This window comes from Theropithecus gelada, chromosome 12 (genome assembly GCF_003255815.1).
Source record: "Theropithecus gelada isolate Dixy chromosome 12, Tgel_1.0, whole genome shotgun sequence".
In the NCBI taxonomy this organism is placed as follows: Eukaryota; Metazoa; Chordata; class Mammalia; order Primates; family Cercopithecidae; genus Theropithecus; species Theropithecus gelada.
In genome coordinates this window covers 26984591-26999683 of record NC_037680.1, presented here as the reverse complement: position 1 = coordinate 26999683, position 15093 = coordinate 26984591, and the positions used below count along the sequence as shown (strand labels likewise).

The following is a 15093-nucleotide window of genomic DNA, read 5'->3' as shown; positions in this document are numbered from 1 at the left end:
CCGAACACAATGCTTCAATACAAAGCGGTTAAGGTAAGTATTCCGTAGGTAAGCAAAATCTATGCCCCAAAAGAGCATACAAATGGTGGTTGAACGCCAGCACATTACCAACACCAAGCGGCATACCTCTTCTGCACTGGGTTATAGTTAACACTCCAACAACCACTACAACTATTTTTAACACTGCTGGACACTGAAGTTGAAGAAAACGTGAGGGGAGACCCAGATTAAATTGCTGTTAGGATGTATTGTTTCTCACAGCCAAAATTAAGCAGCAACTGGCCTGATCTATGTCGTGATATTCACCGGTGAAGCACTAATTAAACGATGACAAAAAGCAACCCTTGTTTTGGAGGAGCCCACACTAAATACTCCTTTCAGATCTCAACCTTTGCATAAATTGTCACTTGTGGTATTTGCGGCTTAATTGCAACCCAACCAGCGCTGTCATCCAGTGTTATGGCTACAAAACATGACTTTCTCACTTCCACAACAACACAGCACTCACTCTTATCAGCTCGCCGACCCAACTCAAAAGGAGAAAAATGCATGGAGGTTTGCAGATCACAATCAGACCTGCGAGGGGGGTGGCAGCCGAGGGGCGCAGGGAGTGGGCAACCTCCCCAGGCTTCACTGGACTCTCCGACCCGACACCAGCCGCGGCCCCCAGCAGCGGCCGCCGCGGCCGCAGGAGCAGCCCCGCCGCGCCGCGCTCGCTGCACCTACCTGAAGAACAGGAGATAAGAAAGACGGCAAACGCCAACTTTGCAGCAGCTCCCATTTTCCCGAGGCGCCGGGGAATCCGGAGGAAGTTCTCGCTAGATATCCAGTTCCCTGGGTCTTCCTCGGAGACAAACCTCCTGGTGTAAAATCAACCGTCATAAAACATATTCGGAAGCCCAGACCAAAAATAAAAAAATTTAAAAAATTTTTTTAAAAAACGTTCACTGGGTTTGTTTAAAAAAAAAGAAAAAAGAGCACAACGATAAAAAATAAAATGCACCACGGGGGAAAAACCGCCACACACACGCACAACACACAAAACCAAACAACGAAAAGCCAACAACAACAAAAGCGGGTTTAAATCACTGTCAAAATCACTGTCAGCTCCGCTCGCCTCTCCAGTCTCTGGGAACAAAACGCCAGGCTGAGGCGACGAGGAGGCGGCGGCGGCGGCGGCGTCCGCAGCCGCCCGGACAGTCTGGGAACCGACTGGGTCCGACGTCCGGACCGACCTTCAACCCGGACACCTAAAGTCCGAGGACCACTGGCGGCCGAGCTCGCGACGGTAGCGGCGAGGCGGCTGCGGCGCGGGGAAGGAGCGGCGGGCGGCAGCGGCGGCGGCGGTGCAGGCGGCGGCCAAGTTCTGGTCCAGGCTCTGGCTCCGGCTCCGGGCTCCGGGCTCGGCCGCGTTTTCGGTCTCCTGGCCTCCGCCGGGCTCCGCCCCCCAAACTTCCGGTTCCGGCCCGAAGCTGGAAGCCAGGCGCAGCGGAGGAACGCTCGGCGGCAGCGGCGGCGGCGGCGGCGGCAGCGGCGGCGGCGGCCGGGCGCAGCGCGCGTGCCGGGCCGGGAGCGCGAGGAGATTGTCGGGGAAGCGAGGCGGGAGAGGGGGAGGGGTAAGAGAGCGAGGGCGGGGCCGAGTGGAGGGCGAGGAGGCGGGGCGGACGGAGGCTCGATACCGCGAGGCCTCGGCGTCCGGCCTGCTTGGGCGAGAGATACCGCGACAAAGGGGCGCGGGCGCCTCAAAGTCCCTAAGCTGTGGCTGGGCTGTGGCCGGGCGAGTAGATGCGGGCTGGGCTGGGCACGACCCGTTTCAAATCGCGTCCCACGGGCCTCTCTGGAGCGCCCGCCCGAAGGGTTAGGGGAACAGGACCCCGAGGTGGGGCGAGTGGCCGGGGACTTCTCCAAGGGGCGTCTGCGGCGCCCAGTCTTTCCTCTGGGGGGACGCCTCGTCCGCTCTGAGACCGAGGAGTCGGTGGAAGGCGGACGTGGGAGCTGTTTCGCCGCGCCCGCCGAGCTGCCCAGGCGAGCTCGCGACGGGCGAGCTGCTGTCTGCGCCCCCAGACTTAGCACTGCGTCCCACCGCTGCAGCTTCTGCACACGCGTGCTGTCTTGGTGACTAGAAAAGAAAAGAAAAAAAAAAGAAAAAACTCACGGAAGAAGGGCTGTCCACCCGCTCAGGATATTCACGCCATTTATCACGATGCGCAACTTTAATCCATTCCCGCCGTTCCTTTTACACACAAAGCATTGTGTTGAGAACTGTTTTGCAAGTAATAGGTGCACAAATATTTGTTTACTGCGCTTTGAAGAAAAAACTGAGAATTTCGAACGACATATTTGATGATCAGACAAGTGATTACTTGTTTAAATTTTAGCTCTTTAAGGGCCTGTTTTTACCCCTTAATCCATGTTGATTGCTTACAAGCTGGTGTGCTAGGCACGGAATGGGATCCAACAGGTAAAAATAGGATGGATTCCCTACCTCAAGTAGCTTTTAGTATTTGCTGTATGTAGTTGGCTGCAGAATACAAACTAAAGACTATTGAAGGTAGTTGCTGTATCATTTACCACACTTTAGTGAGCTTCGTGAAGGTACAGATCTTGATTTTTTCCTTATTTTATTTCAGCACCCAGAAGTATCAACTAGCACATAAGTGCTTAATAAATAATTGTTTAAATGACTAAGGGATGACTGCCTTTCTCTTGAACACAATCTCTGTTAATGTACTCTACAAAGTTTTGGTTTTTAAATAATAAAGCAACTGTACTATATGGCTAATTCATGTTTCACTTGTGGTTTACTGATTCCCACCTTTTCCCACAAAACCAAGTCTTCTCACTTATAGCAGTTTACTTCCTCTAAATTACTCTGTATATCTGTCTATTAAGTTCATCCTATAATTATCTGCCCATTTCTACAACTTGTCAGGGTTATTAATAATCACTGTGGCACTTTAAACTCTCTCCAAGATTTCCAGTTCTCAAATCGTGGTGCTCAGAATTTGACTGATACTTGCAACAGTTACAAAGTCCCAAGTTGGTGTTAAAGGTGTCTGAATGATCTCATGTACTCCCATCTTTATGAGTTGGTCAAAGAAATATGTATAAACCTTCCGTTCTCTGGTTGAATTAAGAGTTGCACTAACGGTTCTGGAATGGAAGAGTATATTTTACTCTAGAAACACTTGAAGTTCATTACAGAATTTCATGTCAGGGTCAGGCCGCACTCTTGTCTTATCTGTGCATCATTTCAATATTTCTTTAATTGTGAAACCAGAGCAAGTGGAATAACTGGAATAGCGAGTAATACAACTGAAACTTGAAAATATATTCCTTATCTTACCAACTAAATTTGCCAGTATAAGAATAAGCATGAAAAATATTTTTCTGTAGTATTAAAGAGAAGCAGCTGGGCTTCACTAGGACGTTCCTTTCTAACAAAGACAAAAAATAACCCCATGGGAAAAGTATTAACCAGTAACAGCAGCTATTCTGTTCCTAAATGTGTTCGTTTACCTCCCCCCCCCCTTTTTTTTTAATTCAAAAATAATGTAACCTAAAATGACAAGGAATTATGACTGATTCCCACTGGAGCTTCAAGGCTTAAAAGGAGGTGGCCACAGCTAACCCCATTGCCCTTCTTTCCTCCCTGTTTTCTAGAATCACTTTTTTAAATCCACAAATCCAACAACCACTTCCTAACACACTGCAAGGTGTAAAACCTGGTTTGGGAAGGAAAATGAGAAAGGAGAGGAAAGGAAAAGGAAATATGAATTCTAATCGATCAGAGCATCGGACATTATTAGATAAACATCTTTAGCTAACTTCATTCACTTCTCAACCCCAAGACCTAGCCTTGTGGCCACTCCAATGCTAGAATTTGAAGTTCAGAGTCCTGCCAAGTTCAATTGAACTGAAAATTATTCCCAGGTGGAAGAATCTTGAGAAGCCAGTTCAATCTAGAGTGTTGGCTGGATGAGGAGATAGAGGTAAATAAGTGACACAGACTGCTTCCAGAGTAAAAGATTTTGTGTTATAAACTCATGTCTCAAAAAGATACGAAGAAGTTTAAATCTTCAGTTCTGAAGTAGAGCTGGAAATGAACTGGGTTATAATTGAACTTGACTTTGGACCCACCAACAGACACTTCAGCAAGACATGTCTAATCTCTTTTGCTTCATCTTCAGGAAGATGACTGAAAACCTTTGGAGTATGAAGGATGTTAAGTTCCCCTTAAATGAAGGATTTAGGAGCATTTCAGCTGCTTTCTAGCTACTATAAAAATCTCATGTGTTCGGATAACATGGGCATTCTTGAAGTGGCACAAGTAACGAATTTCTTATATGCCAACGCTGTAAGGCATAATGCATGGGGAATAAATTTGGTAACTTGGTGAGTCCAAGGAAGGGAGAAATGATCGATGTCTCTTTTATAAATAACCCCCTCTCCTTAAGTGCCCAAGGTGGGAAGAAAATTGTCTACATCCTAGCTTTTGCTGCTATTTATTCCTCCCCTTCTACTTATGTCCATCTACATAGTACTGCACTGTGCCAAGGGGGTCAAAAAGACATATCGAGAAGAATAAGAATGTGGGAATGGATAAGGGGAAAAGTGTTAAGACAAAAGATTTTAGGTGAAGAAAGTGAGTTAGAAGAGTTAAGAGAAACTGTGATGTAATATAAATCTCAAAGACCAATTGATTTCTCTCTAACGTCCCAGAGGTAATATTTGACTTTTTCTCCCCACTATCACCCCCTTCAAAATTCAAGAAATGTGTAGGAAACAAAACTAACAGGCTTAATTTGGCAACGATTCTTTCCTACCCTCCACTTTAAATTCATGACCACAGTTGCTTAATTTTCTTGACCAGGTACTAAGACTCAATTCCTCCCCATGCTGATAACCACAGTGCCTACTCTAATGCTACTGAGCAACTGTCAGAACCCACACCCCCAAGTGGTTCTGAATTATGGCATTACTGATGCTCCCCCATTGGCAGGTAGCAGGTGGGAAAGGTGTTGGTTTGGACAATAACTGGTAAGGGTGGTGGCACTGGTTTTTAGTGTCCTGGGACTAGGATGCTAAATACTCCGCAGGAGGTTGGGCATTTAGCATACCCAACAAAGAATAGTTCAGGATTTGAGATCTATTACCTTAAACCAATATCAAATGGAAGGATGATGGAGTAAACCTGCATTACTCAAAGTGTATGTCTTAAACCAGTGCTGGTCTCAAACGATTTATTAATATTTAATGAGATACGCATGGACATAGACAACAATCGTTTAGAAATTTTGTAGCAACTTGGTAATGATTTATGTCTTTTGAAACTATAAAATAATTGAGCTTATATTTTGTTATTGTTTTACTTTCAAGGGTTTTGCTTTATGTTTTTATTTTTGAGATAGGTCTCACTCTGTCACCTAGGCTGGTGTGCAGTGGTGCAATTACCACTCACTGCAGTCTTGACTTCCCAGGCTCTGGTGATCCTCCCACTTTAGCTTCCTGAGTAACTGGGACTACAGACATGTGCCAAACATACCCAGCTAATTTTTTTTTTCCATTTTTTTGTAGAGACAGCATTTTGCCATATTGCCCAGGCTGGTCTTGAACTCCTGAGCTCAAGTGATCTGCCTACCTCAGCCTCCCAAACTGCTCAGATTACAGGTGTGAGCCACTGTGCCTGGCCTCAAGTTCTTAGTGATTCAATTTTATTGTACTTTGACTTCACGAAAGTCTCATAGATTGGAAATTCATCATAGAGAATCTAAGAGTGGATTTCCTACTGGAGCAGAAAGCAGACTACATACACAATTCTTTCTCAAAAAAAAAGTCTTTCATCCATTTTGACAAGTGCTTAAAATCTTGAATAAAGCTTTGATGTTATAGTCCTGAAATTTTCTATAATACAAGTCTGCATAAGGATCAGTCATTTTCATTACACTGTCTGTGGCATTCATTTATTCAACAAGTAACTATTAGGTACAGAATTTGTGCTAGGTTTTGGTTGTACAAGTGTCAAATGAAATGAATATAGTCTCCACCATCACTGAGCTGACAGTATCATGAAGAAGACAGGAAAACAGCCAGTAAACAAGTAATTCCCAAATGGAAAGGATTATTTATAAAAGCAGCCAGAATGCTGAGATAAAGAGCAATGGGATAATATAGGAAGAGGGAATCTATTTAGAGAAAATGATTCAGGAAGGACTTACAAAGGATGTGACATTTCAACTGGAACCTGGAAGATGAAAAGAAGATAACCATGAAAGAAGCTAGTGAAGAAGAAACAGTATGTATGATGTATTTAAGAAATTGAAAGAAGGCTCTCATGGCAATGAGGAGAGTAGTATGAATAAGGAGAGAGAGGAAAATAGGCTCCAGTCTATGCAACAGCCTATGGACCAAAGTAAGGTCCTTGGATTTTAGTCAAAGTGAAGTAGCAATCCATTGGAGGGTTTTAAGTCAGGGAGTTGTGTGGTCTGGCTTATGTTTAACAGATCACTCTGGCTGTTACATGGAGAGTGAGTTGCAAGAGATTACCAAAGCAAGCAGAGAAATTAGTTAGAAGGGTATTACAGTAAGTCAGACATGAGACAATAATATTGTAAACTAATACAGAAAGAAGTAGGCAGATTTAAGATATGTTCTGGAAGATATGCTGATGGATTGGATGACTCCTGCTTTTTTTCTTGAGCAAATGAGTAGAGGTCATGTCATTTATTGAGATGGGGAAGATTTAAAGGGAAGAGATATTATAGGGCAGAAACTGGAAAGATGAATAGTGAAAATACTCAGTTTTTAAAATATTATATTTAAGATGCCTGTGAGACACTCAAATGGAGATAGATATAACATAAGCAAGTGGATCTACGTGACTGAAGTTTGGAGCAACATGCAATGCTACAGATATAAATCTGGGAGTTGTCACCATACAAATGGTATTTAAGGCCATAGAAATGAATAAGAGTATCTAAATAGGGAGTAGAGAGAGAGAAGAAGAAATGTAGCAATCAAGTGGAGGATTAAAAGCCAGGAAAGGGAATAAAGAAGTGGTGGGCAGAGATGAAATAAAAACCAGGGGCGATGGATGTCACATGTGGGCGTCTTTTACAAAAGGAAGATAGGGACAGTGTTGAATCCAATAGAGGCATACAGCAAAATGAAAAACAAAAATGTAAGCCATTGGATGTGGCATCATGGAAGGAATTAATGTCCTTGACGGTAGTGTCAGCAAAAGCTAGATGGAAATATTTGAGGTCAATGGTAAATGAAAATTTAGAAACATCAAAAATAACAAAGCCTTGGCGGGCACAGTGGCTCACACCTGTAATCGCAGTACTTCAGTAGCCCAAGATGGGCAGATCACCTGAAGTTGGGAGTTCAAGCCCAGCCTGACCAACACGGCGAAACCCCGTCTCTACTAAAAATACAAAAATTAGCCAGGCGTGGCGGTGCGTGCCTGTAGTCCCAGATACTCAGGAGGCTGAGACACAAGAATTACTGGAACATGGGAGGCGGAGGCTGCAGGGACCTGAGATCACACCACTGCACTCCAGCCCAGGGGATAGTGCAAGACTCAGTCTCAAAAATAAGTAAATAAATGCATACATAAATAAAAACAAAATACAAAAAGAACAAAGCCTGAAAGACATTTGGCTATTTTTAAAAAATCAAATAAATGGGGTGGTGGCTAAAGGGAAATGCACAATCAAGAGAGGGTTTTATTTTGTTTCTCTTTTTAGAGGAGACATCATAAATTATATATGTAAACTCATAGGTATGGTGCCATAGGAGGAAAGATTGAAAACGCTGAAGAAAGGAAAACTGAATGGGTAAAATACTTCTGAAGGCAAGAAAGGACAAGCTTCAGAACATGAGAGTTAGGTTGGCCTTTGAGAAGACAGCGGCTGTTCTCTTCCTCTTTCTCTTCTTCTTCCTCCTCCTCCTCTTCCTCCTCCTCCTTTTGAGGCAGAAAGCAGATGAGTTTACAGAACTGAACACTAGAGAATGATGGCAATCCCAGCTGTGGGCTCTTCTTTTCTCTGAAATATAAAGCAAGCTTAAAGTAAAAGGGGCATGATGAAAAGGTACAAAAGAGTCCTAAGTGAGACTAGAGAGAGAGGGTTTATAGTGGAGTTGCCAGGGTTGAGTGCTCATTTGAGATTGGTGACTCCAATCTACCCAGCTGTGTGATTATTTTCTGCAACATAGAGGTGTTGGCAGGCATGGAGAAGGCAGATGATTGAGTTCTTACATGGCTGGATTTATTAAGTAAGTGATTTTGAGGAAGTGAGGAGTAATGAAGTTGTGGGAATTATATGGGAGCCATTGGAACAATGACTCACAGAATATGAGTTGGACAAAAAGGACAGTCTAGAAGAGGCTACATGAATAGAAAGAATTGATAGGAGAATGGATTAGATCAGGGGTCCCCAACTCCCAGATCACAGACCTGTACTGGTCTGTGGCCTGTTAGGAACCAGGCCACACAGCAGGAGGTGAGCAGCAGTCCAGCAAGCATTATCACCTGCACTCCACCTCCAGAGATCAGCAGCAGCATTAGATTCTCGCGAGTCCTATTGTGAACTACATATGCGAGGAATATAAATTGTGCACTCCTAATGAGACTCTAATGCCTGATAACCTGAGTAGAACGGTTTCATCCTGAAATTATCCAATCCCCCCATGGAAAAATTGTTTTCCACAAAACCGGTCCCTGATGTCAAAAAGGTCGGGGACCGCTGGATTAGAGGACTCATACCATTAGGAGGATCCATTACTTCTTGGCAGATATTTAAGGAAGTGAGCTAGAAGGATAGGAGCTGTGGCCAGAGACTAGAAATTAGCAAGGTTTTGGAGAGGAATTGTGTCTGGTAATGACAACGGCCAGGGAGTTACCACAGCAGTGATAGAAAAAATGGTCACTGGTGATGAGGTTGTCCAAGAATTGGGATGTCAAAGCATCCAGGGTGTTGGATGAGTCAATCTGTGCTGAGAGAAAATTATCATAACATTTTAGGAATAATTATTATTTAATTCTCTATTTCTAAAGAATTATAAATAAGAAAAGAAAAATAATAGGTGTAAGTTTAATATTATTTGGTGTGAATGTAAATTTTTGCACTTTGGTGACAGAGAATAATATAGAGTCCTTTTTACAATTTTTTTAAAGCCTGTAAAGAAAAGAACGATTGTTTTTCTTTTTTTTTTTTAATTTTTGTTTTCTTAGGCTTCACTACACTGGATTCTCCCACCTGTTTAAGAATGCAAATTAAACAAAACACTTAACTGCACTTTATTGTGCTTCATTTTAACTTAAATCAGAATAATTTTAATCAAAGCCATACTGAAGCTTTAGGAGAAACTAAATTGTAGGAATGTTTGCAGTGATTTTAACTGGTCAAAATACATCGTGTGCGTTTCTTTATATTCAAAAGCAGTTATTATTAGCTACTCCTGAAATTAAGTAGTAATTTTATCCTATTTTCCAGTGAACAAATACAAAGGTTAAATGGCTTGCCCAGGGGCACAAATTGAATCAGTAGTAGAAATGGGATTATAACTCCAAACTACTAACTCAAAGCTTAGTCCAATGAGCCATGCTGTTTCTCAAGTAGTAAGCATATTAATTGTTCCTTCAAGCAGGAAACAGAGTTCTAAATGGAGCATGTCCCATCCAGAAGGCCTATGCAACACAGTAAAAAGACCTACTTCTTTTACTTAGTTAAAACAAACAAACAACAAAAAACCAAAAACAAACAAATAAAACCACCCCCCCCCCGCCACAGAACTGTTAAACATGCCTTTTTGTTAAAGAGGAAATAATTGGTATCAATTCGAAAATTTATACAAAATAACTGTTACAAAAAAGCACTAAATTTTATAGTTATAAAACCAAAAGAATTTCTGATATTGTTTTTCATTGCTGTCATTAGACCTGAGTTACACAGAATGGTGAATTTGCTGTATCAGATAAACACCAAGATAATTCAGGCATCCAATTTACCCTTTGTTATTTAGGCTAATCATAGAAAAATAGCAATTGTACAAATTTTATTTAATATTTGAATAAATGTCTTCCTGACTCATTTTTCTTATTTCAAGTCCACCCAGGTACATAATTGTTTTTCAGTCAATTTTGACTCTGTAATTTTAAAACCACAAATGAGAAGATTATTGAAAGTAGATTCTTTTAAAATTGCAAATTAAAAGTAAATAATTCTATTTCCGCTTCTGACTATGATAGAATACTTCGTATTACATTAACTCTCTATTATGAACAACTATTTTAAAATAATTTATTCAACAACTATTTGAAGCCACTAGAGAGGAAGTAATGAAGACAGTACTGGGGGGACAAAGAACCCAGAGAGGAGATGAATTGAGCCCCACATTCACCTAAGCTTTTCACTTTGGTACTTGCAGATTCACAGCATAAGTAAGAGACGCTAAGAGGAAAGTAGCAGTCTGGGCTTACGTAGTTTCACTGGGTGGGGGAGAAAGATGTTGGAGTTTGAGGTGCCAAAGTGATTAGGACTTGAGGAACTAAGGTGCAGGAGTTGAGAAAACCAAAAGGGAGGGAGTCCAAAATTCTGTGCAATATCCCTTCAAGGCAGGTGCTGACTCCTTAACTATGAAGGGTGAAATATAGATAAATTAAGGGTAAAGAAGCAAGCTGGGGTTAAAGAGTTTAGCCAAGATTTTGGCAATTTTGGAGACCTTGGGAACCAGAGATGGGAATTTGGGGACCACCAAGGAGGGAGAGCCCAAGTAAAATACCTCAGGATGTCAGATGAGAACTCAAGAAGATGATTCTTTGCAAAGTAAAGGCTAAGCTTTAAGATTTAGGACAAACTGGAAGTTGATGAGCCCCCTAAAATCTGAAATCCAAATCTAAATTGATATGATAAGTCCATACATTATATGACTGATGGAGCAAGTTAAATTCTTTCTGGAAAAAGATAACTTAATGGAGAGCTTTTGCAATTTTTCACAATGCCCAGCATTCATTAAAAACTTACCAACCACGTAAAACATAGGGCCAAATGGAAATGCTGTAACCAAAATTAGAAGAATTATAATAAATTAAAATATGGGTATATAGTATATTAAGCACAACAGAAAAAACAATAGTGAATTGAGAGGAAGGATGTAGTAAATATTCAGATTTAAGGATAGAGAGTAAAAAAGATGGAAAATACAGAAGAGATCATAAGAGATATATAGGACAATTTAAGTTCTGATGTATCTGTAATTGGAATCCCAGAAGGATAGGAGAACATTAATTGAACAAAAGCAACATTTGAAAAACTGTTGGCAACTAATTTTACAAAACTAATAAAGAAATCTAGTCATGAATTTGAGAAGCTCCACAATCTGCATTCGGGAAAATTTGTTTATAAATACACCTCGAACATTGTATTCAAACATCTGAAAAGCAGTGATAAAAATGAAATACTGACAATAGAGAATAAATACACATTACTTTCAAAGGAGTAAAAATAAGACTTAGTGCTGACTTTCCAATGGAAACTATGGAAACAATGGAATGACATCTTCAAAGTTCTGAAAGAATACAATTGCCAAGCAAGAATTCTATAATCATAAAAATATCCATCAAAAAGGAATGTTAAATAAGTATATTTTCAGACAAACAAAATTGGAGCAAGTCTGTTGCTAGTAGACTCACACTAAAAGAGAATGTAAGGATTTTTTTCATTTTTATTTTCGTTTCCTTTTTTTTCTAGTTTCTTGACCTAAGCTTAATTTTTCATATTTAAACATGGAACTGCAGAAAAAATTAATAACACAGGGAAGGGTAAATATATGAGTAAATCTAAATATAAACAATAGCAATAACGTATTATAGGTTTTAAAAATAGATGTAAGATTAAAATACATGACAGCACTTGCACAAAAAGTAAAAAGAGAGTATTTTAGTCTAGGCTGCTATTACAAAATATCATAGATCGTGTGGTTTAAACAACAAGCATTTATTTCTCGAAGTTCTGGAGGCTGGGAAGTCCAAGATCAAGGTGCCAAAAGATTCAGTTCCTGGTGAGGGCCCTCTTCCTGGCTTGCAGCCAGCCAGCTGCCTTCTGGTTCTGTCTTTGCATGGGAAGAGAGAGAGTGCATGAGTGCGCAAGTGAGCAAGGACTCTGATCTCTTTATCTTCTTATTAGGGCACTAATTCTATCACAGGGCTCATCCCGAAGCACCCACCTCCAAATACTATTATGCTAGGGATTAGGGATTCAATACACAAATTTCGTTATGGACATTCCACTCATAACAAGGAATACATGAAGTTAGAGTGTTGTAAGGTCCTTGCATTATTCAAGGAGTAATAAATGCACTAACTTAAGGTAGTCTGTAACAAGCGAGGATTAATATTGGAATCTATTATTTTAAGGTAACCAATAAAATAATAAATATATAACTAACACTCTAGTAGAGTAAATGGAATAATAAACCTTTGATTAACCTAATAGAAAGAAAAACAGAAAACAGCAAAATAGAGAAAATAGTAAGATGGTAGTATAAATCCCAATATGTAAATAATTGCATTAAACTAGTGGTATTAATACTCCAATTAAAAGACAAAGATGGTCAGAGTAAGTAAGAAAAAAAATAGCCAACAATATGCTGCTTATAAGAGATACATTTTAAATATAACGACTCTTGAAGGTTGAAAGTAATAGTATGAAAGACATAACATAAAAATATAACCAAAAGAAAATGGTGCAGCTGTACTCATATCAGGCAAAGTAGATTCTAAAGCAAAAGGTATTAGTAGAGAAAATAATAGTTTCATAATGATAAAGGGATCGATAGAATTTTAAACTTCAATTTAAAGATAATAATATAGCCTTAAAATACAGGAAGAAAGACATTACAGAAATAAAATATTGAATAGACAAATTAGAGAACCATAGTTGAAGATCTTTTTAATAACTATTTTAGTAATTATGGTGAAGAACACTATACCTAACAACTGCAGAATGTAAGCATATTGCTAATTCTCATGGAACATTGCTCAAAATCAACTATATATAATTGGATCAAGTAACAGTAGATTTCAAATCACTTAAATTACACAGAGTATATTCTCTGACCTTAATAGATTTAAGCTAAAAACTATTAAACTATTAACAGAAGAGTAAGCAAATATCCCCAATGTTAGGAAATTTTCAATACATTTTTTAATTACTTATGGACCAAAGTGAAGATTGCAATGGAAATTAGAAAATATTTGAATTCTGTTAGCAAAAATGTGACATCCCAAAACTAGTGCTTACAGCTAAAATGCATAGCAGGAAATGTATAGTCATAAGTGCATTTAGTAAAGAATAAATGCTGAAAATCATGCTCAGATTCCATTTCGAGATCCTAAAAAAAGAACAGCAAAGTAAATGCAAGAAAACAAAAGGAAGTAAATGATAAAGTTAAAAACAGGAATCAATAAAATATAAAATAGAGAAAATATTTAAAGCTTGGTTGTTTGAAATGATTAATAAAATTGGCAATCTCCTAGCAAGTCTAATCAAGAAAAAATTAATATTATCAGTATTATAAATTAAAAGGTGACATCACCCTATAGATATTTTAAAGGCTAGAGAATATTATCACATGAACTGCTAATAAACTTGAATATTTTGATGAAATTGCAAAATTCCTTAAAAAAGAAAACTTAGAAAAATGGACACAGGATGACTAGACAATCTAAATCATCCTATATCTATTAAATAAATAAAACATTTAATAAGAAACTTTTACACAGTCCATTTCTCTCTCACACACACACATATACATACACACACACACACACACACACACTCCAAGTGTACGTGATTTCACCTATGAATTCTTCCAAATAGTACACGAAAAAATAACACTATTATTACATAAACTCTTCCAGAGAATGTAACCTTGATACCAAAATCTAACAAAGACATTACAAGAAAGGAAAATAACTTTCGTGGAGAGACAGAAAAATCCTATAGAAAAATTTGCAAATAAAATCCAGTGATATATTAATGAAGCAATGTGTCACAATCAAATTGTGTTTATTCTAAAAATAAATGGCTAATTTCACATCAAAAAATGTAATTAACAGTATTAACATAATGAACAAGAAAAGCCCCCTTGATTTCAATAGATATGTTTCAATAGATCCAGAAAAATTATTAAATGCAATTCAACACCTGATTGTAACTTAAAAATATAATTATTAAACTAGGACTAGAAGGGAACTTTCTTCATCTGATAAACACTATCTGCAAAACAAACAAAAACAAAATAAAACTGTAGCTAACATCAGACATAACGATGATATATTGAGAGTTTTCACTCTTAAATTGGGAAGGAAAGCTTATGCCTGCTACCATTGCTTTTATTCAATACTATGCTGGATGTGTTAGTATTATAATAAATAAGGATTAGAAAGGAAGAAATAAGACTGTTCTCACTATTTACAAATGCCATAATTGTAACATAGGAAATTCAAAAGAATCTACAAATAAACCGCTAGAATTACAAAGTGAATTCAGCAGTCTCTTGATAAAAAGTCAATTTGCAATTGTATATCAACATACTAGCAACAATTAGAAAATGAAAGTTTAAAGAACACCAATTTCAGAAGCATCTAAAAATACATTACCTAAGATTAAAACTAATGCAAGATATAAAATACCTCTACACAGAAAGCTACAAAATATCACTGAATGAAATGAGAGAGGATCTAAATAAAAGCATACCATGTTCATGAAATAGATAATGTTATAAAGATTTCAATTCCCTTTCATTCATCTCTAGCTTCAATGCATTGCTAACCAAAAGCACAACAGGTTGTGCTTTTGTTTTTAGTTTGGTGGCAATTGGATAAAGTGATGCTAGAATTTAGAAAAATTGATACAAATAGGCAAGCTAATTTTAAAATATGAAATCACAAATTAGAGTCTGAAATGCTCAAAAAAATCTTGAAGAGCAAAGAGGGCTCACATCCAGATGTTAAGACTTATTGTAAAGCTGCAGTAATTAAAACAGTGTGGTAATGGCTCAAGAATAAAAAAAAAAAACTGAAGAAAC

General features: G+C 38.8%; 1 protein-coding gene across 3 annotated transcripts in view; it reads right to left on the bottom strand.

The window, feature by feature from the left end:
* Positions 1–1425, bottom strand: part of ACVR2A (activin A receptor type 2A) — an 86676-nt gene extending 85251 nt beyond the window's left edge. The window contains exons 1-2 of one of the 3 annotated variants that reach the window (XM_025403906.1): positions 1236–1425; positions 727–860 (exon numbers count right to left, since the gene is read on the bottom strand). In XM_025403906.1, the coding sequence (XP_025259691.1) occupies positions 727–781 (55 nt within the window). In that variant the 5' untranslated portion in view covers positions 782–860; positions 1236–1425. Of the gene's footprint in view, positions 1–726 lie in introns of all 3 variants that reach the window. The other 2 variants (XM_025403907.1, XM_025403905.1) reach the window with 2 other exon arrangements.
* Between the last annotated feature and the right edge of the window lie 13668 nt (positions 1426–15093).